The sequence below is a fragment of the Pan troglodytes genome, chromosome 14 (assembly GCF_028858775.2).
Source record: "Pan troglodytes isolate AG18354 chromosome 14, NHGRI_mPanTro3-v2.0_pri, whole genome shotgun sequence".
NCBI classification, from domain to species: domain Eukaryota; kingdom Metazoa; phylum Chordata; class Mammalia; order Primates; family Hominidae; genus Pan; species Pan troglodytes.
This window is the reverse complement of record NC_072412.2, coordinates 119,896,873-119,923,022: the sequence shown is the minus strand read 5'-3', so window position 1 is coordinate 119,923,022 and position 26,150 is coordinate 119,896,873. Positions and strand designations below refer to the sequence as shown.

General features: G+C 46.2%; 1 protein-coding gene across 20 annotated transcripts in view; it reads right to left on the bottom strand.

The window, feature by feature from the left end:
* The window catches only part of UPF3A (UPF3A regulator of nonsense mediated mRNA decay), a 34,259-nt gene extending 8,420 nt beyond the window's left edge, over positions 1–25,839 (bottom strand). The window contains exons 1-7 of one of the 20 annotated variants that reach the window (XR_010150594.1): positions 17,893–25,385; positions 17,603–17,709; positions 16,786–16,892; positions 13,316–13,414; positions 13,087–13,197; positions 8,175–8,230; positions 7,926–8,084 (exon numbers count right to left, since the gene is read on the bottom strand). Coding sequence is in view for 14 of the 20 variants with exons in the window: in XM_054665637.2 (XP_054521612.2) it covers positions 12,180–12,403; positions 13,087–13,197; positions 13,316–13,414; positions 16,786–16,892; positions 17,603–17,709; positions 17,893–18,099 (855 nt within the window). In the remaining 6 variants the exon portion in view is untranslated. The other 19 variants (XM_016925632.4, XM_063792394.1, XR_010150596.1 and 16 more) reach the window with 19 other exon arrangements.
* Positions 25,840–26,150: the final 311 nt, after the last annotated feature.

The window sequence follows — 26,150 nt, the reverse complement described above, 5'->3', positions numbered from 1 at the left end:
TGATTTTTAGAATAGTTTATAGTTTTCAAAACACTGATTATTCTCTTTCCTGAAACAGAATTAATGAACAAGTCGCCACGACATATTTCATCTGCCCTGTATGCCCCTGGCCTTTCTCCCTGGCTCTCTGTATAGTTTTTGAAACTAAAGCACCTCAGCTAACTTGAGAAAAGGGAGAAAAAAAAAAAATGGAAGCACCACAGACAGATCATTTGTAGAACAGAAATGGAAGGTGTACATCTGAGATTCTGTTCTCACTCATAATTGCAGCATAGCAAGACCATACACAGATGCATTCAATCACACGTGTTCACTTGGGAACACAACGCATCATGCAAGGTGGAGCACTGGAAGCCGCTTCTCATCAAGCGTGGGCCCCGTGTCAGCTGTGAACATCCTCTTATTCTGCCTATGTGGAATCTGGGAACTTAAACATTTCCTTTCTGGTAACTGCCCATCTTTTATAAAAATTGCAACAGTAACATGTCTGTAATAAATGTGAGCCATAGGAAGTGCAAATCTCCATCCACCCATTCAACAAATATTCTGTGTGCCTAGGAACTGTTCTTACATTTCTGACACTGCACGTCTTTTTCAATACCACCTCTCCGACACCAGCTGCGTGCTCCACATTCAACTCAACTCTGAGACCATCGACCTGGAGTTAGCACCAGAACCCACGGGTCAAGGGCTCAGTCCCACAAGACTGCCCCCCTTTCAGATGACAGTTCCAAGTCCCAGTGTGTCACCGGTACTTCTGACCAGTCAGCAATAAATTCAGGGGTTCCCGATGGCCTCTCCTCAGATTTGGTAAGTTGCTGAAATGGCTCACAGAACTCAGAAAGGCACTGTCTTCTCGATTACTGGCTAATCATAAAGGATACAACCCAGAACAGCCAAACGGAAGAAATGCACAAGGTGGGTATGGGGTATGGTGTAGTGGTGCTTGGAGCTTCCATGCAGTAACCCTCCCAGCACCTTGATGTGCTCACCAACCCGGAAGGCCCGTCTATTTTTTTTTTTTTTTGAGATGGAGTCTTGCTCTGTCACCCAAGCTAGACTGCAGTGACGCGATCTCGGCTCACTGTACCTTCGCCTCCTGGGTTCAAGTGATTCTTCTGCCTCAGCGTCCTGAGTAACTGGGACTACAGGCATGCGCCACCATGCCTGGCTAATTTTTGTATTTTTAGTAGAGACGGGGTTTCACCATATTAGCCAGGCTGGTCTCAAACTCCTGACCTCGGGATCCACCCGCCTTGGCCTCCCAAAGAGGTGGGATTACAGGCGTGAGCCACTGTGCCTGGCCCCTAGAAGCCCTGTCTTTAGGCATTATTAAGGTTTCATGATGTAGGTGTGACTGATTCAGTCACTGGCCACCGGTGACCTCTCTCTAGGCCCTCTGCCCTCTCGGAGGCTAGGGTGGGACTGAAAGTCCCAACCCTCTAGTCCTGCCTTGGCTTTCTGGCCAACTAGTCCCCATCCTGAAGCTGCCTGGGGCCCCCAGCCCCTAGTCCTCTCATTGGCATGTAAGACACTCATATTACTGCAGATTCCCGAGGTCTGAGGAGCTGTGTGCAGGAACCAGGGCCTAAGACCCTGTGCTAGGCAGTAGGGAATGGCTGTGAATGAGACAAGAGGTGCCCCTGCCTCGAAGGAACTTGCGCCTGATGCACCACCTGAGGCAATGGTGGTCAAGGGGGAATGCTGTGAACAGTGGCAAAAATATGAAAAAGGAAACAAAGGAATAAGATAACCTCAGGTAGCATCAAAAGCTAAGAACAGACATGAAGGGAGAGTAAAGCATCAGAGACGCAGAAGAGGAGGGTCCAGGAGGGCTCTCTGCAGAGCCAAGACGGGAACTAAGACCAGATGCCAAGGAGGAGCCACGGGCACATCTGGGGAAGTCCCTGTGGAGGGAAACGTGCGGAGTCCTGAGGTGGAATCCGCTGGTGCATTCAGGAGAAACCAGCAGGCCAGAGCCGCTGGAGACGAGCTGGGGAGCACGCCAGGGCCGCTGGAGACGAGCTGGGGAGCAGGCCAGAGCCGCTGGAGACGAGCTGGGGAGCATGCCAGAGCTGCTGGAGACGAGCTGGGGAGCAGGCCAGCTCTGCCACGCCCTGCAAGGCTTCCGGAGGCCAAGCGGAGCGCATGGGCAGCTGTGCTCCCTCCCAGCCCTCGCCTGTGTGTGTTCACCCATGTGGCTCACTGCTTAGCATCCTCAGAGGAACGTTAAACAGCTGAGCTGTTCTGTGTGCCATATTTCTTTTCTTTTTTTTTTTTTTGAGATGGAGTCTTGCTCTGTCGCCCAGGCTGGAGTGCAGTGGCGCAATCTTGGCTCACTGCAAGCTCTGCCTCCCGGGTTCATGCCATTCTCCTGCCTCAGCCTTCCAAGTAGCTGGGACTACAGGCTCCCGCCACCACGCCCAGCTAATTTTTTGTATTTTTAGTAGAGATAGGGTTTCACCGTGTTAGCCAGGATGGTCTCGATCTCCTGACCTAATGATCCGCCCACCTCGGCCTCCCAAAGTGCCAGGATTACAGGTGTGAGCCACCGCGGTCCAGCCTTTTTGAGATGGAGTCTCGCTCTGTCGCCCAGGCTGGAGTGCAGTGGCGTGATCTCAGCTCACTGCAACCTCTGCCTCCCAGGTTCAAGCGATTCTCCTGCCTCAGCCTCCTGAGTAGCTGGGACTACAGGCGTGTGCCACCATGCCCAGCTATTTTTTTGTATTTTTAGTAGACATGGGGGTTTCACCGTGTTAGCCAGGATGGTCTCGATCACCTGACCTCGTGATACGCCCGCCTCGGCCTCCCAAACCATATTTCTCTTTATTAAGAATAGCCATGAGTGCTACGCACGGTGGCTCATGCCTCTAACCCCAGCAGTGGGAGGATCACTTCAGCCCAGGAGTTCAAGACCAGCCTGGACAACATAGTGAGACCCCCACTTCTACAAATTTTTTTAAAATTAGCTATTCAGGTATGATGTTGCACCCCTGTAATGGGAGGCTGAGGCGGGAGGATCACTTGAGCCTGGGAGGTAGAGGCTGCAGTGAGCTGTGACTGCGCCACTACACTCCAGCCTGGGTGACACATTGAGACCCTGTCTCAAACCCCCCCCCCACCAAAACCAAACAAAAAAATAGCAAAATAGCCATGAGCCATCTGTCTTTCTTTAAGCTGTTGATACACCTTCTTTTGCATTTCTCCACAGATTCCATTTTTCAGGCATTAAAAGAATTTCAATTTTCCACATGATTTAGAAGTGAAAGACCCCCATACTGAGCACAGATACTTATTAAAAGCTAAACCAGGCCAGGCACGGTGGCTCACGCCTGTAATCCCCAAACTTTGGGAGGGTCAGGCAGGAAGATCACTTGAGTCCAAGAGTACAAGACCAGCCTGGGCAATACAGTGGGAACCCCATCTCTACAAAAAACAGAAACAGGGTCTCTCTCTGTTGCCCAGGCTGGTCTTGACCTCCTGGGCTAGAGCAATCCACCCGCCCTGGTCTCCCAAAGTCCTGAGATTATAGGAATGAGCCATCATACCCAGCCAACTTTTCTGTTTTTGACTGCTGACCATATCAGAAACAAATCTATGGTTCAATGATCTCTTCCCCACCCTTTCCCTAAGCTATCTTCTTTCCCCAAGTCCTGACATTTCATTTTTTTCCTCATATTGTACAATTTTATTGAATATAAGGTATTCAATAAATAATAAGTAATGAGTGATACCTTAGGTTCAAATCTAGGTTTAGTACTGAGGAGATAATGGCTGGTCCCAATTCTGGCCAACACATTTCACACAGAGAAAAACTCCCTCTATGTATTAAACCACAATCATAAATGAATGTATCAGTCACAGAAAAAACTCAGCAAGAAATACAGAAACTCATTAGTGCTACCACAAAAGAAATGATAAAACCCAGTTCTGAGTCAGCCTTCACACAGAAAGGCAAAACCAGTGGTTTTCAAATGTGTATTTTTTAATCAGGGAAACTTTTTTTTTTTTAAGACAGAGTCTTGCTCTGTCGCCCAGGCTGGAGTGCAGTGGCGCGATCCCGGCTCGCTGCAACCTCCGCCTCCTGGGTTCAAGTGATTCTCCTGCCTCAGCCTCCTGAGTAGCTGGGATTCCAGGCACACGCCACCACGTCTGGCTCATTTTTGTGTTTTTAGTAGAGATGGGGTTTCCCCATATTGGCCAGGCTGGTCTCAAACTCCTGAACTCAAGTAATCCGCCTGCCTCGGTCTCCCAAAGTGCTGAGATTATACGTGTCAGCCACCCCACCCGGCCAGGAAATTTTTTTTTTTTTTTTTTGAGAGGGAGTCTTGCTCTGTCGCCCAGGCTGGAGTGCAATGGCGCGATCTCGGCTCACTGCAACCTCTGCTCCCTGGGTTCAAGCGATTCTCCTGCCTCAGCCTCCTGAGTAGCTGGGATTAAGGTGTCTGCCACCACGCCTGGCTAATTTTTGTATTTTTAGTAGAGACAGGGTTTCACCATGTTAGTCAGGGTGATCTCGAACTCCTGACCTCGTGATCTGCCCGCCTCGGCCTCCCAAAGTGCTGGGAGGAAAACTTTTTTTTAAAGGAAAATGTAGAGGGTGGAGAATGGGAGGAGGGTGAAGACTGAAAAACATCAGGTACTGTGCTGATTACCTGGGCAACAAAATTATCTGCACACCAAACCCCAGTGACACTTGATTTACCCATGTGACAGACCTGCACGTGTACGCCTTGAGCCGAAAATGAACACGTAACACACCTGCACATGTACGCCTTGAGCCGAAAATGAACACGTAACACACCTGCACGTGTACGCCTTGAGCCGAAAATGAACACGTAACACACCTGCACGTGTAAACCTTGAGCCGAAAATGAACACGTGACACACCTGCACATGTACGCCTTGAGCCGAAAATGAACACGTAACACACCTGCACGTGTACGCCTTGAGCCGAAAATGAACACGTGACACACCTGCACGTGTACGCCTTGAGCCGAAAATGAACACGTGACACACCTGCACGTGTACGCCTTGAGCCGAAAATGAACACGTAACACACCTGCACGTGTACGCCTTGAGTCGAAATGAACACGTAACACACCTGCACGTGTACGCCTTGAGCCGAAAATGAACACGTAACACACCTGCACGTGTACGCCTTGAGCCGAAAATGAACACGTGACACACCTGCACGTGTACGCCTTGAGCCGAAAATGAACACGTAGCACACCTGCACGTGTACGCCTTGAGCCGAAAATGAACACGTGACACACCTGCACGTGTACGCCTTGAGTCGAAATGAATACGTGACACACCTGCACGTGTACACCTTGAGCCGAAAATGAACACGTAACACACCTGCACGTGTACGCCTTGAGCCAAAAATGAACACGTAACACACCTGCACGTGTACACCTTGAGCCGAAAATGAACACGTAACACACCTGCACGTGTACGCCTTGAGCCGAAAATGAACATGTAACACACCTACACGTGTAAACCTTGAGCCGAAAATGAACATGTAACACACCTACACGTGTAAACCTTGAGCCGAAAATGAACACGTGACACACCTGCACATGTACGCCTTGAGCCGAAAATGAACACGTAACACCTGCACGTGTACGCCTTGAGCTGAAATGAACACGTAACACACCTGCACGTGTACGCCTTGAGCTGAAAATGAACATGTGACACATCTGCACGTGTACGCCTTGAGTCGAAATGAACACATAACACACCTGCACGTGTACGCCTTGAGTCGAAATGAACACGTAACACCTGCACGTGTACGCCTTGAGCCGAAAATGAACACGTAACACACCTGCACGTGTAAACCTTGAGCCGAAAATGAACACGTGACACACCTGCACATGTACGCCTTGAGCCGAAAATGAACACGTAACACACCTGCACGTGTACGCCTTGAGCCGAAAATGAACACGTGACACACCTGCACATGTACGCCTTGAGCCGAAAATGAACACGTAACACACCTGCACGTGTACGCCTTGAGCCGAAAATGAACACATAACACACCTGCACGTGTACGCCTTGAGTCGAAATGAACACGTAACACACCTGCACGTGTACGCCTTGAGCCGAAAATGAACACGTAGCACACCTGCACGTGTACGTCTTGAGCCGAAAATGAACACGTAACACACCTGCACGTGTACGCCTTGAGTCGAAATGAATACGTAACACACCTGCACGTGTACACCTTGAGCCGAAAATGAACACGTAACACACCTGCACGTGTACGCCTTGAGCCGAAAATGAACATGTAACACACCTACACGTGTAAACCTTGAGCCGAAAATGAACATGTAACACACCTACACGTGTAAACCTTGAGCCGAAAATGAACACGTGACACACCTGCACATGTACGCCTTGAGCCGAAAATGAACACGTAACACCTGCACGTGTACGCCTTGAGCTGAAATGAACACGTAACACACCTGCACGTGTACGCCTTGAGCTGAAAATGAACATGTGACACATCTGCACGTGTACGCCTTGAGTCGAAATGAACACATAACACACCTGCACGTGTACGCCTTGAGTCGAAATGAACACGTAACACACCTGCACGTGTACGCCTTGAGTCGAAATGAACACGTAACACACCTGCACGTGTACGCCTTGAGTCGAAAATGAACACATAACACACCTGCACGTGTACGCCTTGAGCCGAAAATGAACACATAACACACCTGCACGTGTACGCCTTGAGCTGAAAATGAACATGTGACACACCTGCATGTGTATGCCTTGAGTCGAAAATGAACACGTAACACACCTGCACGTGTACACCTTGAGCCGAAAATGAACACGTAACACACCTGCACGTGTACGCCTTGAGCCGAAAATGAACATGTAACACACCTACACGTGTAAACCTTGAGCCGAAAATGAACACGTGACACACCTGCACATGTACGCCTTGAGCCGAAAATGAACACGTAACACACCTGCACGTGTACGCCTTGAGCTGAAAATGAACACGTGACACATCTGCACGTGTACGCCTTGAGTCGAAAATGAACACATAACACACCTGCACGTGTACGCCTTGAGCTGAAATGAACACGTAACACACCTGCACGTGTACGCCTTGAGCTGAAAATGAACATGTGACACATCTGCACGTGTACGCCTTGAGTCGAAATGAACACGTAACACACCTGCACGTGTACGCCTTGAGTCGAAATGAACACATAACACACCTGCACTTGAGCTGAAAATGAACATGTGACACACCTGCATGTGTATGCCTTGAGTCGAAAATGAACACGTAACACACCTGCACGTGTACACCTTGAGCCGAAAATGAACACGTAACACACCTGCACGTGTACGCCTTGAGCTGAAAATGAACACGTGACACATCTGCACGTGTACGCCTTGAGTCGAAAATGAACACATAACACACCTGCACGTGTACGCCTTGAGCTGAAAATGAACATGTGACACACCTGCACGTGTATGCCTTGAGTCGAAAATGAACACGTAACACACCTGCACGTGTACGCGTTGAGCTGACAATGAACATGTAACACACCTGCACATGTACGCCTTGAGCCGAAAATGAAAGTTGGAAAGTTAAAAAAAAAAAAAAGAGCGTCAGCAGCAGCCCAACGTGTGCCAGCATGGGGCTCCTGTGGGGTGTGCTCCCCACTGCACACCCAGGAGGACAGGCACCCAACAGCAGCCTGAGGACTCCCAGGGCTCAGGACGCACTGTGATAACCACTGCTGTAGGATGGAAAGAAAGATGGAAAAGATGGGAAAAAATAACAACACAATATTAGATTAATTCAGAATGTTTTCAAAATTCTAAAGAACTAAGATATGTAAAAAGTGTAATTACTACAGCAGAACTATTTTTGGAAAAAGGAAATGTTTCCTCAGAATTACCTTAATCCTCACTTCTTTCTCTGCAATTTTCTTCTGTTTATCTGTCTCTTTTTTTCTGCATCTTTCTTCTTCTCTTCTTCTTCTTTTTTCCTCTTCCCGCAAACGTTTCTTTTCTAACTCTCTCCTCCTCCGTTCTTCTCGCTTCTCTTCTCGAATTCTCTAAAGACATGGAAGAGCGTGTGTATAAACTGCCTGGATGAGAATGGCAGAAGCAGGGAGGGTGTTCATCAGGTAAAGGCCCAGACCTACCTGCTTTTCTAATTTTCTATTTTTAATATATTCCAAAAGAGGTGTGGTTCTTCTAGCTAAAACACAAAAATTGTAATATTGTATTTAACTCCTAAAGAAAGATGTATTTTAAATACTTGTTTTGAATGTAATCTTTAAAATAAATACGGGAACCATATCATTACTTTTTAAATTTACACACTGTCTCCAGGGGAGTTTTTATTCCATTACTGTCAGGTCAAGTAATTTGAAAGTATCAACAATTTCATACATAGTAGACATCTAATTCCTGATTCTTAAGGGAGGCTTAAAATATTGCAAGATGATATTTTTGTAGGTGCCTTAAATCATTAAATAACATATATTTATTTTGATACATCGCATATTCTGAGAACTTTTTCGTTTTCCGTTCTCCAAGCAACAGTTTTAAAATAACATGGATTCCTGTAATGTCTTACAATATATACTCCATAAAATCCCAATGGTAAGACATACAACTCTGGATTGTAGTTTAGAAAATGACTCCACATGGGCCGGGCGTGGTGGCTCACACATGTAATCTCAGCACTCTGGGAGGCCAAGGCGGGCAGATCACCTTAGATTGGGAATTCGAGACCAGCCTGACCAACATAAGGAAACCCCATCTCTACTGAAAAAATACAAAATTAGCCGGGCGTGATGGCACGCGCCTATAATCCCAGCTACTCGGGAGGCTGAGGCAGGAAAACTGCTTGAACACGGGAGGAGGAGGTTGCAGTGAGCCGAGATTGCGCCACTGCACTCCAGCCTGGGCAACAACAGCGAAACTCTGCCTCAAAAAAAAAAAAAAAAAGAAAGAAAAGAAAAGAAAAAGAAAATGACTCCATATGGCGCTGCTGATTTCAGAAAAGGCACCAACTACTAGGGAATGAACATTTCTACAGACTCTATCTTGGTCCTTCGCTTTCATGCCCGACCTCTCAGATCTGACCTGGATGTGGGTGCCCAGGCAAGCTAGAGGCCCCACAGGCCCCACCTCAGAGGGACTTGCGCTGACGTGGACAGGCCCCACATCCCACCAACACAAGGACACAAATGGGAAGGGGGAAGACGGTCTGGGTCTATTCTGTGGGTCTGTAAGATCTCAGACTCAACAGGCTGGGAAGAATCCCTGGATGTACCTGAAAACTGACACATCATCTCTGGAATTCTGAGGACCAGGAATGAATCAGGAATCATAGGAGAAGCCCTGGCCAGGGATCCATCACTTGGAACTGAGGACCCCTGACACCCTGACATCATAGATGAAATGGCACCTGTCCCAGAAGCCCTTCCCCAGGGACAGTCTGTGGTTGTAGGGAAGAGCCGATTGTCCCAGGAGCCCTGCCCCAGGCACAGTGATTGTAGGGAAGAGCTGATGCAGGTACAAATGCCACATTTCGTGGCAGACACAGTTGCCACAGAGAACACTCCCCCAGGGGTCCCTGGGCTGACCATGAACTCTGGCTCAGGGTGAGTACAGCACACTGGCTCAGGTAAATGGTCAGCTCTTTGTAATGGGCAAATTATCTTAAATCAGCCAGGGTTCTGCTCTGCTCTGTGGAAAGCCTGAACTTGTCAGCCAGGAGCCGGGCGAGACCACCTGGATGTGTGGGGAGGCTGACCCCAGACTCCGCTTGCCCACCTTCCTCTTCCTATAAAATGTCTGCCCTATCACCCACATGGATCACGGGAAAAGTATGTTAGACCCTGAATAAGAAAGTGTTTTACACATCATAAAAGTATGTTATTTATCAGACAGAATACGCACAACCATGCAACAGAACACAAGTAAACAGAAGTCTCAGAGCTGAACCCAGGCCTGTCTGCTCTAAAGGCCGATGCACCAGACTAACTCAACAACTCCAGAGTCCTTGCCAGAAAGAGCTTATTAGTATTTCCATTTAACACTTGCTTCTCAGACCTGTGCAAAAGAATCCACTGGAGGCCAAAAGCTTAGAAAAGAAAAAGGTAATCTGCCATGAATTGCCTAAAATTTCTTTTTTTTTTTTTTTTTTGAGACGGAGTCTCACTTTGTCGCCAGGCTGGAGTGCAGTGGCGTGGTCTCGGCTCACTGTAACCTCCGCCTGCCGAGTTCAAGCGATTCTCCTGCCTCAGCCTCCCAAGTAGCTGGGACTACAGGCGCATGCTACCACGCCCAGCTAATTTTTGTATTTTTAGTAAAAACGGGGTTTCACCATGTTGGCCAGAAAGGTCTCAATCTCTTGACCTCATGATCTGCCCGCCTCAGCCTCCTAAAATGCTGGGATTACAGGTGTGAGCCACCACACCCGGCCAAGTTTCAATTTTTAATACATAGAAACAGCAATCACAAAAACAAGGAAGACTCTACAGCCAAGTCCTGGAATGAATGAATCGCTCCCATCAGGGATGGTGGATTCTAAGCCACATTCATTCATTCATTCAGCCAACTTTTGTGAAGCATTGGCTGTGCAGCAGACTCTCGGGGAGGTGCCAGGACATGCCCCCCTCTCCCCACCCCGGCAGGAGCCACGTGTCTGCCCCAAAAAGGTATGTCTCAAAACAGCCCTAAAGTGACCGATCCTATGCAAGGGGACATTTAAAACAAAGTGAGATGGAAATGGGAGGGGCAGGGAGATGAGGCCTGTAATTAACGTCTAATTTGCTGCTTCTAGCTCTTCTTCAATTTATCAAGTTCTTAAGTGAAATCTCGACTTTGCCCCCAATACTGTCCTACCCTCATGTTCCCTTGTGTATAATGGTGCCACAATCCACCCATCTGTTCAAGCCAAGCACTGGAGTCTTAATTCTTCCTGTCCCCTTACCTCCCACACCCTATCCGTCTGTCGGTCCTGTCCAGTCCACCTCCAAAACACACGCTCATCTCTTGGCATCCACAGTCTATCCCATGTGACACCACCAAAGTGACGGGGACAAATAATCAGACCATGCTACTCCCCCAGTGGCTTCCAGTTGCCCTGGAATGAATCTAAATGTCTTGCAGTGCCCCGAACCTCCAACCACGCTGCCCTCACCCATGTGTGCCAACCCCACAAGCCTGCACTCTGCGCCTGCAGTGAAAAGCGACAGCAGCCGGCCCTGCCCCTGGCGCTTCCTTCCTCCACTGCTCAGCACGGCCAGTCTCAGCTCATCTCCTGACCTCTTTCCCTCCCGCAGCCAGTCTCAGCTCCAGCTCCACCACTGTCTTGGAGGGAGTCTCCCAACCTCTTTCCCTCCCATATTCCACTTTGTCACATCAGTGGCAGTGATTACACACTGAGGTGCCCTGGTTGGACTATTCCTGCTCCTGCTTCCAACCTGTCATCCCCGATGGCAGGCAGAGGCCTTGTGCGACCTGCTTACCACTTGGCCCCATGCTGAGGCCCAGAGTCAGTGCCCAGGCAGCATGCAGCCTCAGCATATTTTGTTTACTTTAGTGATCAAAAGCCTTATTACGGCTAGGTGTGGTGGCTCACGCCTGTAATCCCAGTACTTTGGGAGGCTGAGGCAGGCGGATCATCTGAGATCAGGAGTTCAAGACCAGCCTGGCCAACATGGTGAAACCCATCTCCACAAAAATATAAAAATTAGCTGGGCATGATGGCGGGGGCCTGTAATCCCAGCTACTCAGGAGGCTGAGGCAGAAGAATGGCCTGAACTGGGAAGGCAGAGGTTGCAGTGAGCCGAGATTGTGCCACCGCACTCCAGCCTGGGCAACAGAGTGGGGGGGGGGGGAAAAAGCTTTATTACTAGATAAATGAAGAAAGTGAATGGACTATTTCAGTAATATTAATCTTTTTTTATTAATTCAATCAACATTTACTAAACTCCTGAACTTTTCTACAACCGTGAAGATGAAAATATAGTTCCACTGGGGAGACAAAACAAGAAGGGAGTTTATGTGGTGGGAGACAGACAGGAAAATAAATGATAAACAATGTGGCTGTCATGTCACATCAATTTTATTGGTTTTTTGAGATGGAGTCTCGCTGTCACCAGGCTGGAGTGCAGTGGTGCGATCTCAGCTCACTGCAACCTCCGCCTTCTGGGTTCAAGCGATTCTCCTGCCTCAGCCTCCTCAGTAGCTGGAACTATAGGCACGCACCACCATGCCCTGCTAATTTTTTGTATCTTTAGTAGAGATGGGGTTTCACCATGTCGGCCAGGCTGATCTCGAACTCCTGACCTTGTGATCCGCCCACGCTGGCCTCCCAAAGTACATCCATCTTGATGGGTGGGCAGGGCACAGCCTGGGCGGGAGAGATGAGAGGTGAAGAACCAGGGCTTTGAGGAAAGGAGATCCACAGAGAAGAGAAACACTACCAGGTGTGTCTGGGACTAAACAACAACAGTTTGCCTGATTTTCATGTTGGTGCTACTGGGAAGTATGTTGGTGCTACTGGGAAGTAACTATTTCTAAAGTACACCACTTGTGGGCATGGGGTGGAAGGCTGGATTTAAACTCGATTCTGTGCTCTGGCTGGGCTTATCCACAAGTTGGCCTGGCTCGGGGAGCCTGGCATTTGTGTTGAAGCAGCAAGATGACCTCACCGCAAGCAAAACATCTCATTCCTATGGGCTCCTGAGGCATCCGTCTGTGACCACTGACTTCAACTATGTGACACAACATGCCTTCCCTGACGCTCAGGAACAGACCATTCATGTGTCTTCTGCACTGCTAGTTCGGAAGCATCATAACTTAAAATGATCTTAACTAAAAAAATCACGTGCTCTCCATCAACTAACGCTCAGAAATATTTTCCCATGCTGCCATCTTGCCATTCTTTTGTCAAAACTGGAAATCACTCTACATTTCTGTCAAGCCTGTAACAAGTTTCAACTTGTTATCACAGTCAAGAAAAAGAGAAAAAACGTATATCCTCTACGAGTAAATCTCTCAATAAAGAAAAGAGAAGAAATGAGCAAAACAGACCAATGAGCTCTCTTGTCTTCGCCTCCATCTCCCCCAGCAGAGTCTCAGGGTTGGCACTGGTCTTCTCTTCCTCCACCCAGTAGGTTTCTAAAAACTTCTTATATTCTGGATCTAGACATTAAAAAGTAGAAAGAAAATAAATATAATCTTTCCCAACTACGGGAGAATTACATTTGCTCAGTGTTCTTAATTTGGCAGCTTCATAACGTAGCACTTGGAAAGGGCTCACCATCTTCGATGCTTCCAGTCTTGGCATCTTTTTTTCTCAGCTTCTTTTTGGCTATCTTCTGGAATGGAGCAAACTCTACCACTGCAGGATATTCTAGGCCTTTTAACAGGAAACATGTTCCAGAAGCCATTCTGAAATTCTACTACATTCATTTCGGAAAATAATGACCTAACTTATTTAAACAGTAAGTGTAAAAATGACAATGCATTATTACTATTTAAACTATAATTCATCCTTCCAGTAAGAGATTAAAAAAAAGATTAAAAAACCTACAATTTTATTATACTTTCAAGCACCTGCAACCTTAACACGGCAAACTCCAGACTTAAACAAGGATGAACTCATGGTAAGAACATTTACTAAAACAATCCATCATGTTGTGGTGGTTGCATAACTGAAGTTGTTCAAAATTCATCAAATTGTTCACTTTAAAAGGGTGACTTTTACCATATGTAACTTACACCTCAATATACCTGACCTCCCCAGCCCCATCCCAAATAATTTATCATTGGAATACCTTTAAATAATCAGATTTCTTAGCTACACTTTACATTTTATTTTAAAAGGTTAATTCAACTATCAATTTGTTATTTAAGTTCAAGAAAATTACTTTGCTTAGAAGACACCATGGCTAAAATAGAGGGTTTCAAAGGGTTTATAGAATATTCCAGGTGCAATCTGCTTCTGATAAAAGTGGAGAATGGAAGTCATTAGAAACTAACTTCATTGCTATGTGGGGGAAAAACAAATACACAAAGAGAAATGTTCACTAAGAGAACCTGCTATATGCTGAATCATCAAATGGAACACTGCTATCTTGGTACTAAACCCACTGAGTCATTTTTTTTTTGACTTGTCAGTAATGGTCAGGTGACTGAATTATAATTCCTTTAACTGGGAGACATTTTTGTGCCAACCTCCACTATCCAGAATAAAGTCAAGACTCAGGGGGACGGCAGGGCACTGGACCAGCAGGGACGATGTCCAAGTCACCGCTCCACCCACAAGGCCTAGCACACAGTGGATACTCATTCAATGGCAGATGACATACTCCCTGATTCCAAAGCTGAAAGTAATCAGTGTGGTACTGCCATGTAGACAGACACATCCATCAAGGGAATAAAATAGAGAGCACAGAAATAAACCTTTGTAACACTTGGTCAACTGATTTTTGAAAAGGGTGCCCAGACCATTCAATGGGGAAAAGAAAGTCTTTTCAACAACTGGTGCTGGGAAAACTGGATATCCACAGCCAGAAGAATGAAGCTGGACCCTTACCTAACACCATATACAAAAAGTAACTCGATATGGATCAAACCTAAATATAAGACCTGAAACCATAGAACACTTGGAGAAAAAAACAGGGGAAAAGCTCCATGGCAATGGATTTGGCAATGGGTTGCACATGACATCAAAAGTACAGGCTTAGGCCAGAGACCATAAAAACAACGGCAGGGCAGCGGCTCACGCCTGTAGCCCAGCACTTTGGGAGGCCAATGTGGGGGGAATCGCTTGAGCTCAGGAGTTTGACACCAGCCTGGGCAACATAGTGAGACCCCATCTCTAAAAAACAAAACAACGACAACAAAGATAACCGGAAACAAGGATGACTGGCCCCTTGCTCACTACAGGTGGGAACCTAAAATGGCGCAGTCACTGTGGAAAACAGTATGGTATAAATTTTGTGACTTTTTTTTTTTTTTTTTGAGAGAGAGTCTCACTCTGTCACCAAGGCTACAGTGTAGTAACACGATCTTGGCTCACTGCAACCTCTGCCTCCCAGGTTCAAGTGAGTCTCATGCCTCAGTCTCCCAAGTATCTGAGATTACAGGCACGCCCCATGATGCCTGGCTAATTTTTTTTTTTTTTAGTAGAGACAGGGTTTCACCATCTTGGCCAGGCTGGTCTCGAACCCCTGACCTCAACTGATCTACCTTCCTCGGCCTCCCAAAGTGCTGGGATTACAGGAGTGAGCCATCACACCTGGCCATGTTACACATATTTTACACACACACACACACATATACATACACGTACATACACATACATATTTTTTCGCTCCGTCGCCCCGGCTGGGATGCAGTGGCATGATCTCGGCTCACTGCAACCTCCACCTCCCAGGTTCAAGCAATTCTCCTGTCTCAGTCTTCCGAGTAGCTGGGACTACAGGCGCCTGCCACCATGCCTGGCTAATTTTTGTATTTTTAGTAGAGACAGGGTTTCACGTTGTTGCTCAGGCCGGTCTCGAACTCCTGACCTCGTGATCCACCCGCCTTGGCCTCCTAAAGTGCTGGGATTACAGGTGTGAACCACTGTGCCCGGCCCACCAATATTTTTTAAGTGAAAAAGGGAAACTGAGTAAGTTACTGAATAAATGAGCAATGAACACAAAGGTCAGTTCAAGCATCACATTTGCTTCTAGTCACAGGAACTAGCTTGGCTAATGCTTATTTTTTTAACAATCTTTCTAGTCCTTACCCCTCATTGGAGAAAAAGAAAACACTCATCAGTGTCAAAACACGTGGAGTCGGAAGAGGGTGGCTGGGGAGGGGAGGGCAGAAAACAACTTGCTGTGAAAGGTACACAACCTTGACAGCCAGGAACACAACAGCAGACAGCCTGACAGGAGAAGAGAAGGAAAAAGATGAAAGCAGAACCCTAGAAGTACTGATAAGGGAACTATTGAGAGTAGAGTTGAAGACTGCTGTCTCCGCAGGCAAAGCTGTTTAACAGCAGTCAGTGACTTCCTGGTGACATTATCATAAATGGTACAGTCATGAAGGATGCTGTTTAGGAAGACAGAAGTCAGTGTACATTTTGGAAAATTCCTATCAAACAGGTAAAATAGTTTAGCTTTAGAACCTAAAAAGATCAAGTTCTCTCATGCAAAAAACTCACTCATGAAAACCTTTATTCTCTGACGATAATACATAAATAGGCTGTCACTATTACACAGAATTTCTGGAATTTTTTTGGATTAAATAATAAAATTAAATAATTTCAATTTTTAATATCTGCACATAATTACAGTAACATAATCAAAATTTATAAACTTATTTTAGTCTGAGAACTTTTTAATTAAAATGCACAAATAGACCAGATGCTGCGGCTCACGCCTGTAATCCCAGCACTTTGGGAGACTGAGGTGGGAGGATCACTTGAAGCCAGGAGTTCAAGACCAGCCTGGGCAACACAGTGAGACCCCCGTCTCTACAAAATTTTTTTTTTAAATCAGCCGATCATGGTGGCACACGTCTGTGGTCCCTGCTACCTAGGAGGCTGGAGGACTGCTTGAGCCGGAGTGTGAGGCTGCAGTGAGCCGTGATTGTGGCTGCTGCACTCCAGCCTGGGCAACGGAGCAAGACCCTGTCTCAAAAAATAATAATAATTTTAAAAGCACGAATATTCTAGCAATACTTCATTAGTATACCTACAGATTATAATCGATTTTTAAAAACCAATAATCCAACCTTTGCTGTCAAGGAAGATATATCCATCAAAACGATCTCTAAAAAGAAGGATGTCATCAGGATTCCTAAAATTAATGTATGCTCTTGAGTAGAGATGAGGATAAAGACTGAAATAAGAGATAACAGTGAAAATGGTTAGTGAAAAATACAACAGTCCATTAATTTAGCCTCTTTTTCCTTTTCTGGGCACAACAAACTACTTTAGATAAAACTTTTGTGCCAAATCATCTCAGTTAATTGTAACAACTTGGATATTCTTTAGCAAAAACAAACGCAAAACGTTAACTTTACAAGGCAGAACTCAGGTCCCTTCTCCACTGCCTAGAATCGGTCCTCCGAGGCTGAAACCCTAAGGCAAGGCCAGGGCGCACTCCCAGAGGAACCCGTGGCGCCGAGAGACTCTCCTGACTTGGGGACCCTCTCCGGTATTTAAAACCGCACTGGCTGCGGCACCAGCGTGGAGGCCACAGGAAGAGCCGGCGCCCTCCTGGCCCCGCAGCGCCCCGTCCGCGGACGAGCAGGGAAGCCCGGGAGGCGCCGGGCGGGCAACGCTGGTCCTTTCAAAGGCACCCGCTTTCCTAAGCGTTAGCCGTCTGAAAATCATCCGCATTTTTAATGTAAACCACATCTGTGTTTCTTTGTTGGTGGTATTTTTCTTTGACGGAACTGACACGTTTTACTGAAATGTATTTATTCAAAAAGCTCACACGACTCCCATAAAGGAGAAATCAGGGTAAGGAACGTAAGGCAACGAGACGGCCACCGCCGCCGAGCTCTGGGTTCCGCCCTCTCTTCCTCCCCTCGGGGCGGGCCTCACCTCAGGTCGGCGGCGAAGAACTCGAAGTAGTCGTGTGCTGGCAGCGGGCGCAGCTGCTCCTCCAGCTGCTCCTTGGTGAGGCCCGGAGGCAGGCGGCGGATGACCACCTGCGGGGAGCGCGCGGCCGTTCCCACCGGGGCGGAGCGTGGACAAGATGCTCAAAAGGCACCGCGTACCGCGCTGGGAGGCCCGGCCCCCGCCCCTCCCTCCCCTCCCTCCCCTCCCTCCCCTCCCTCCCCTCAGGGCCGTCCTCTCCTCGCGAGGTTTGCGCGCCCCGCCCCCGCCCCCACCTTGCTCAGGGCCGTCCTCTTCTCCTCGCGAGGTTTGCCCGCACCGCCCCCGCAACCGGAGGACGAGGTTGGCGCCGTCTCAGCCTCCTGCTGCTGCGAGTCGCGGTGGAACTGCACTTCTAGGGCCGACAGCTTCTCCCTCCCGCTCGGGCCCCGCGCGGCAACGGCCGCCCTAAGGCCTCCGGCCCCCTCCTTTTCCGAGCGCATCCCGCACTCTCCGCCGAGCCGCGGCCGCCAGCCCCCGACGAAACCTCGCGAGAGCTCGGCCGCCCCAGCCCCGCCCCTCCTCGAGCCGCGGCGGTCGGGGCCGCCCACGAAGGGGTCAGGCGCTGCGGGACTAGTCGGGGTCGGGGTGGTGACCTCCGGCCACACAGCCTGGCTTTCCGCCGGGTCAGGCGGCCCCTCAGGGAGCGGCGGCCGCGGTTAAGGGCGGCCCCGGAAGCGGGGCGCCGGCGGCTTTGGTCCGCGCGTGGTGGGAGGAGTTCGCGGACAAGCCGCCCTCCCATCCCAGCGCCGTTTTTATCCCACTCCCCCAGGCTCTCCGTGGCCGGGGCGCCATGAGAGCCGGGTTCGCATTTGAATTATTTTTTTGGAGACAGTCTCGCTCTGTCGCCCAGACTGGAGTGCAGTGGCGCGGTCTCGGCTCACTGCAGCCTCTGCCTCAGCCTCCTGAGTAGCTGGGACCTACAGGCACGCGCCACCACACCTGGCTAATTTTTTTGTATTTTTAAAGTAGAGACGGGGTTTCACCTTGTTGGCCAGGATGGTCTCTAACTCCTGACCTCAAGTGATCCGCCCACCTCGGCCTCCCAAAGTGCTGGGATTACAGGCATGAGCCACCGCTCCAGGCCCTTGCACATATTTTTTTATGAACACACAGGCAGCAGCACTTTGATTACAGTAACTTACATGGAAGTTATTTTAAAATGGCTTTCCCCTTCTCTTTTTCATGTAGGCTGCATTTTTCATCTGCAGCACGCTTTCTCTCAAGAATCTCAAGCACACACAAGAAACCAGAGAGTAAAATCACTGAGGCGTGAACACATCCAGAGACCAAGGGCGTCACTGGCAGAAAAGCTTTTAGGGGGATCCACGGCCCGAGAGCCACCCTGCCCAGAGACGCGGTTTCCTAGGAGCAGTTCACACGCGGCTCTGCAGCACCCACAAGCGGGGCCAGGGGCTGGTTTTCATAGTTCACAGTCTGCAGGGATCTTAACAAAAACATGGCCGTGGTAAAAGTGCCTAGACCAGGCTTTCGTCACAACTCAGTGAGCAGGAAGACTAGTTAGGCTGATGAAAAGCTCTGATGATGTGTGTGATTAAAAGTAGGAAAACGTGGTTGCCAAATAAAATATTTTACCATATAGTCAGGGGGAGAGATGGGGATAAAAAAATGTGGAAACCATTTATTTTAAAGTTTTGACTGTTCCTGCAGTGTTTAAAATATAGGAGATATATTCTGATTATCTTTAGAAAGAAACTGCCCTCAATCTATTTGTATGTCTTCCCTCTGGTTTTAAAATATTAAACAATCATCTAACTCAATATTTAATTTTACCTCTAGTCATGTTACTAGGTTAGGATAATAAAAAGGACTGTGAACTTCACATCTGCCATCTATAATAGATTCTTATTGTAGCAATCTTGCACCAAGGGGATTTCTTTATTAACTCTGCCAAATTTTCCAAAATTACCAAATGGAGAAAAGAGCTGGTCCCATCTGTCACCAGGCACAACCAGGTACAGTAACTTAGGGTATTTCTTGTGTTCATGTTTTGCCCTCACCACTGCAAAGCCCTGTTCTCGGCCTGGTGCCTCTGCACACCTCTGAAGCCAGGTTGGCCTCAGCCAATGTGAGGGACCCTTCATTTGACCTTCCCCAGAACCTTGAGTATTTCCACTTCTCCCTTCACTGCACTGTACCCTAAAGGGACTCACATGTTTGCTGGATGTGTATATTTCGTAAACCTAGCCAGCAAAATGTCCAAATGTTTTTCCCCCCAAATCAATTTTTTAACACCCTTCTGATTCTTTACTTCCTGTTATTGCAAAGTTCTGAAAAATGATTTTGAAAAAAAGGTAGGATTTTAGAATTCAGCTGTTTGATGAAATTATCTTTAAATAAAACCATATGAATTTTAAGATAGTGAATGAAATACACTTGTAAAATAGCTTATGATTTTACATGACAAATTATATCACAAAGAAAAGCTAGCTTCCTACACATTAGCCAGCCTGTTGAAATGCTCTGTTTGATACATGTACAGAACTTTACAGCCAAAGCAAAGCAAGAAGAAATATCTCCAAATCCTTCTTCATGTGGGCTTTTAGTATGTAACTTTACTTTTGCTTAACTGAACACTTCCATCTGTGAATGTGGCCCTGGGCTACATTTTACTTGGTAGCCCCTATCTCATTGGTAGATGACAGTGACTTGAAGCTGGTGACCGTAACACTTCCCAGTATTTCCTTTAACGATAACACAGCCACTGTAGTTAGCAAACAGGACACCTTTTTAGGATAAACTGTGTCCTGAGATACTGAAGAATTGGGTAGTAACAGGAACAATACTTGGCAGTACGACACATTGTTTTTACTCTCAGAGGCCTAAACACTGGTGTTAACACTGCTGCTGATCCGAATTACAGCTTAGTCAAGTGTCTGAACCTTTTGACATTCACTTACAGAAACCAGAAAAATTCTAACAGTGATCAATGAGAAAAGTAAATGGTTTTTTTTTTTTTTTTTTTTTTTTTTGCTCTGGCAGGAAAAATAAATGTAAAAACCTCAGCACTTTATTAATACTTTCATTTTAGTTGTTTTAAAAATAATTACCTTAAGTTCAGTCACTTGATTTTTTAGCCCCAACTCAAGACAGGGGAGGCATACATGATGCCTGACAGAGAGACAGAAAAGCCATTTAAAAATGAAAACGTGAAAACGCATTAGTTTGAGTCTAATTTAGCGTGGGGTAACTCATGTTCTCTAAGTGTATTACTGCATTAACTTCCAGCGCAATACCTGACTTTCACCATGATGAATGGAGACAGGATGGGGTCTGAATGCTAGTCTTCAATGCACCATACAACAGTGCTAGACCCTCATCAGTACGAAGGGGAACAAAGCCCTCCTTAAAAGATTTACTAGAGTTAACACCTGGGGATCCCCAAGAAATGAATGCTATCATTGTTCTGCTTCAGAAGGTAGAAATACAGGGAATACACTTCAGATAGGTTAAGATAAAAAGTTTTGTGTTTAAGGCAGCACTTCAGTTGCCTGGAAAATTCACTTCTGTATAATGCCTAATTTGTTAATGATGCCGTGAATAGATGCTTTCTAATAACTACACAAGTTTGTTTTTATGAAAAAGTAGAGTAACATGTCCTCTGATGTTAGGAGTAGGAGAGTTTGAATAAAGGACTTTAAACAAATGAAGCATATACTCCTATCTCTTTATTAGAATGATGAAGAGTAGGGGTGTTGTCTGTTTATACAGTTATCACCTAGGAGTCATATCAAGATTCTTTTCCTAATCTCAGTGAAGAGGTTAAAAAAAAAGTTTAAAGATTAGAGATTTAGTAGAATTGTCTTGCAGCACCTTTTTAAAATAAAATTTTTAAACATATCTTTTCAGACCGGGCGCTGTGGCTCAAGCCTGTAATCCCAGCACTTTTAGAAGCTGAAGCAGGTGCATCACTTGACGTCAGGAGTTTGAGATCAGCCTGGCCAACATGGTGAAACCCCATCTCTACTAAAAATACAAAAATTAGCTGGGTGTGGTGGCGGGAGCCTGTAATCCCAGCTACTCAGTAGGCTGAGACAGGAGGATTGCTTGAGTCCGAGAGGCAGAGGTTGCAGTGAGCCAATATCACGCCACTGCACTCCAGCCAGGGCAACACAGTGAGCCTCCGTCTCAAAAAACAAACAAATTTTAACATATCTTTTCACAAAATCAATCACCAGCCAAATGTGTAAAACTATGTAAGAACTTTTCCTTCTTGACCCCGACAAATGGGGCATTTCCATCTGTTCCGCTATGGCTGATTTCAGATGCTCCTACAAAACAGGGAATCCAGCTGCGACATATTTTAAATATCATTACTGATAGACACCTGCTTATTTCACATAGATTCAGTTTTCAATCTTATGTGAGAAAACTGCAAAAGATGTTAAAATAATGGAATAAAAAACAGGCCAAGAGAGCCTATAACATTTGCCAACAGTTAAAAGGATACGTCACCAAATTAGTATGTGAGAAAATAGGTAAAATTCAAATTCTTTATCTTATACATACCAGGAGGTAGCAATTACAAAGAATAGTGAATCACATTTATTTTATAGAACACAATTATAACTTAGCACCAATAGCTGTTCAATTCTTTGAGCTTTTTAAAGCATCATAAAATGTATTAATAGCTGAGTTTGTTACCTTAAATACTATGACTTTCAAAAGTTAAACTGAAATTTGATAAGTACTGCAAACAATTTATTTTATATGACTGTTATTTAGCTATAGTTGTGTTTTTTGTTTTTGTTTTTTTTTTGAGATGGAGTCTCGCTCTGTCACCCAGGCTGGAGTGCAGTGGCGCAATCTCAGCTCACTGCAGGCTCCGCCTCCCAGGTTCACACCATTCTCCTGTCTCAGCCTCCTGAGTAGCTGGGACTACAGGCACCCACCACTACACCCGGCTAATTTTTTGTATTTTTAGTAGAGACAGGGTTTCACCATGTTAGCCAGGAGGGTCTCAATCTCCTGACCTCGTGATCCGCCCGCCTCAGCCTCCCATAGTGCTAGGATTACAGACGTGAGCCACTGCGCCCAGCCTATAGTTTTTTTTTAATATGACTAATATTTATAGTTTTAAGACAGCAGTGACGTCACAGAAAACGGCAGGGCAGGAAGCTTCAGGGATTAATTGGTTCTTCCACCAAAACCACCATTAAGCTGGACAACAAATTAGCAGAATCAACTGTTTTCTAACTCTGTCACCTCATCAGATGCTTCCTCAACCCGGGGAAGGCTTGATGATGCAGAGGCTGCAGCTTTCTGGTTAAGAGGGTGGTGTGGATGGACAGCCAACCTACCTGCTGCAGCCTGTCCTCAGCGAGGACCCTGTGCATTTTGGTCACATGGTGGTGCCCTGAGGGACCAGCGTCGATGCGTGCCTTTGTCTCGACCCCCTCAGGCTGCAGCAATTTCCCCAATACCATCTATCAGAAAATTTAGAGACATACACTTCTTTTAAAAAAAAAGATCTAGATATTGGGCCAGGCGCAGTTATGCACGCCTGAAATCCCAGCACTTTGGTAGGCTGAGGCGAGAGGATCATTAGAGCCCGAGTTCAAGACCACCCTGGGTAACACAGCGAGACTGCGTGTCTACAAAAATAAAATAAATAAATTAGCCGGGCATGGTGGTGCATTCCTATAGTCCTAGCTACTCGGAGGCTGAGGCGAGAAGATCCCTTGAGCCAAGGCGTTAGAGGCTGTAGTGAGCTATGATCGTGCCACTGCACTGTAGCCTAGGTGACAGAGTGTGACCCCATCTCAAAAAAAAGAAGAAAAGATCCAGACATTTAAGGAAATTTCTGTCAGGTTACAGGCTGACCAGAGACAATAAAAAGACCAAGAACCTCAGGAATACAGACTTCGCAAAAATAACTTGGAAAATTCACTACACAAATGAACTGCAGCCCTCAACAAGTAACAGAAGCAATCCCTGAGGAGAGGGATAATCTGATTTCCAGAGCTACTGCAGTGTCATATTCAAACTGTACAGTCCTCAACACAAAATTACAAAGCACACAAATAAAATGGAAAATATGGCTGACTTATGGGAAGAAAAGAATATGACAGAAACTGTCACTGGGGAAGCCCAGATATTAGAATTACTAGTCAAAGATGTTCATCAACTGTTGTATGAACAAACAGAAAATGTCAACAGAGATAGAAATGATAACAAGGAACCAAATAGAAACTCGGGAACTGAAAAACACAATAGCTGAAATTAAAGCATTCACTGGAAGGATTCGGCAGCAGACTTGAGCAGGCAGAATTAGCAAAGGTGAAGAGAAGGCAGTTGAACTTACCCAGTCTGAGGAGCACAAGTAAGAACAGAACAGAACCTACGGGACCCATGGGACACCATTAGAAATACCAATGCACGCATATAGGAATCCCAACAAGAGAGAAAAAGGGAAAACAAAACAAAACAAAAAACCCTAAAGAAATAATGGCCGGGAAATGAGGAAGTACATCAAAAGCCAAAATGGGCCAAATGCCAGGCCTCTTGCACCAAACAGTTGGCCAAGTTGTGAATGCAAAGGAAAAGTTACTGAAGGAAATTAAAAGAGCTTCTCCATTAAACACACACAAAAAAGTGAAACAGCCTTATTGCGGCGGATAGGGAGAAGGTTTGAGTGATCTGGATACGAGATCAAATGAGATACAACGTTCCTGTAAGCCAAAGCCTAATCCAGAGCAAGACCCTAACTCTCCTCAATTCTATGAAGGCTGAGAGAGGCGAGGGAGCTGCAAAAGAAAAGGTAGAAACTAGCAGAGATTGGTTCATGAGGTATAAGGGAAGAAGCCATCCCCACAACATAAAAAGTGCAAGATGGAACAGCAAGTGCTGATGGAGAAGCCATCTAGATGATCTAGCAAAGATAATTAATGAAGATGGCTACATTAAACAGCAAATGATCAATGCAAACAAAACAGCCTTATATTGGAATATGATGCCAGCTAGCACTTTCATAGCTGAAGAGGAGTCAATGTCTTGTTTCAAAGGATAGGCTGACTTGTTAGGGGCTAATGCCGCTGGAGGCTTTAAACTAAAGCCAATGCTCATTCACATTTTGAAGAAAATCTGAGAGCTAAGTCTACTCTGCCTGTGCTTTAAAAACAGAAAAAGTTTGGGTGACAGCACATCTGTTTACAGTATGGTTTACTATTTTAAGCCTACCCGTGAGACCTACTGTTCAGAAAAAGATTCCTTTCAAAGTATTACTGCTCATTGACAACACTGACAATGCACCTGGTCATCCATGAGCTCCGTGGGTGATGTACAAGATGAATGCTGTTTGCATGCTGCTAACACAACATCCATCCTGCAGCTCATGGATCAAGGAGTCATTTTGAATTTCAAGTCTTATTTTTTAGGAAATACATTTTGTAAGGCTATAGCTGCCATAGAGAGTGATTCCTCAGATGGATCTGGGCAAAGAACATAGAAAACTTTCTGGAAAGGATTCAGCATTCTAAAGGCCATTAAGAACATTTGTGATTCATGAGACGTGGTCAAAATGGGAGTTTGGAAGAAGTTGCTTGCAGCATGTGGTGATAATAGCAAGATAACTAAAATTAGAAGTGGAGCTGGACATGGTGGTGTGTGCCTGTAATCCCACCTACTTGGGAGGCTGAAGTGGGAGGGCTGCTTGAGTCCAGGAGTTCGAGACTAGCCTGGGCAACACATAAGACCCTGTGTCAAAAAATATATAAATAAAAAATAAAAATTAAAAATGGAGCCTAAAGATGTGACTGAATTGCTGCAATCTCACGATAAAACTTTAATAGATGAGGAGTTGCTCTCTATGGATGAGCACAGAAAATAGTTTCTTAAAATGGAATCTACTTCTGGTGAAGATACTGCGAACACTGTTGACACAACAAAGGATTTAGAAGATTCCATAAATTTAGTTGATAAAGCAGCATCAGGGTTTGAGAGGATTAACTCCAATTGTGAAAGACATTCTACTGTAATATGCTGTCAAACAGCATCATATGCTACAGAGAAATCTTTCATGAAAGAGTCAATTGATGCAGCAAACTTCACTCTTATTTTAAGAAGTTACCGGTCACCCCAGCCTTCAGCACCATCATCATCAGCCATCCACATGGAGGCAAGACCCTCCATCAGCAAAAAGATTACAACTTGCTAAAGGCTTAGAGGATCATAAGCATTTTTTTTTTTTTAACAATAAAGTGTTCTCTTTTTTTTTTTTTTTTTTGAGATGGAGTCTCGCTCTGTTGCCCAGGCTGGAGTGCAGCGGTGGGTGTGCTCTCAGCTCACCGCAACCTCTGCCTCCTGGGTTCAAGCGATTCTCCTGCCTCAGCCTCCCAAGTAGCTGGGATTACAGGCACCCACCACCACGCCCGGCTAATTTTTGTATTTTTAATAGAAACAGGGTTTTGCCATGTTGGCCAGGCTGGTCTCGAACTCCTGAAAGTATTTTTAAATTAAGGTATATACACTGTTT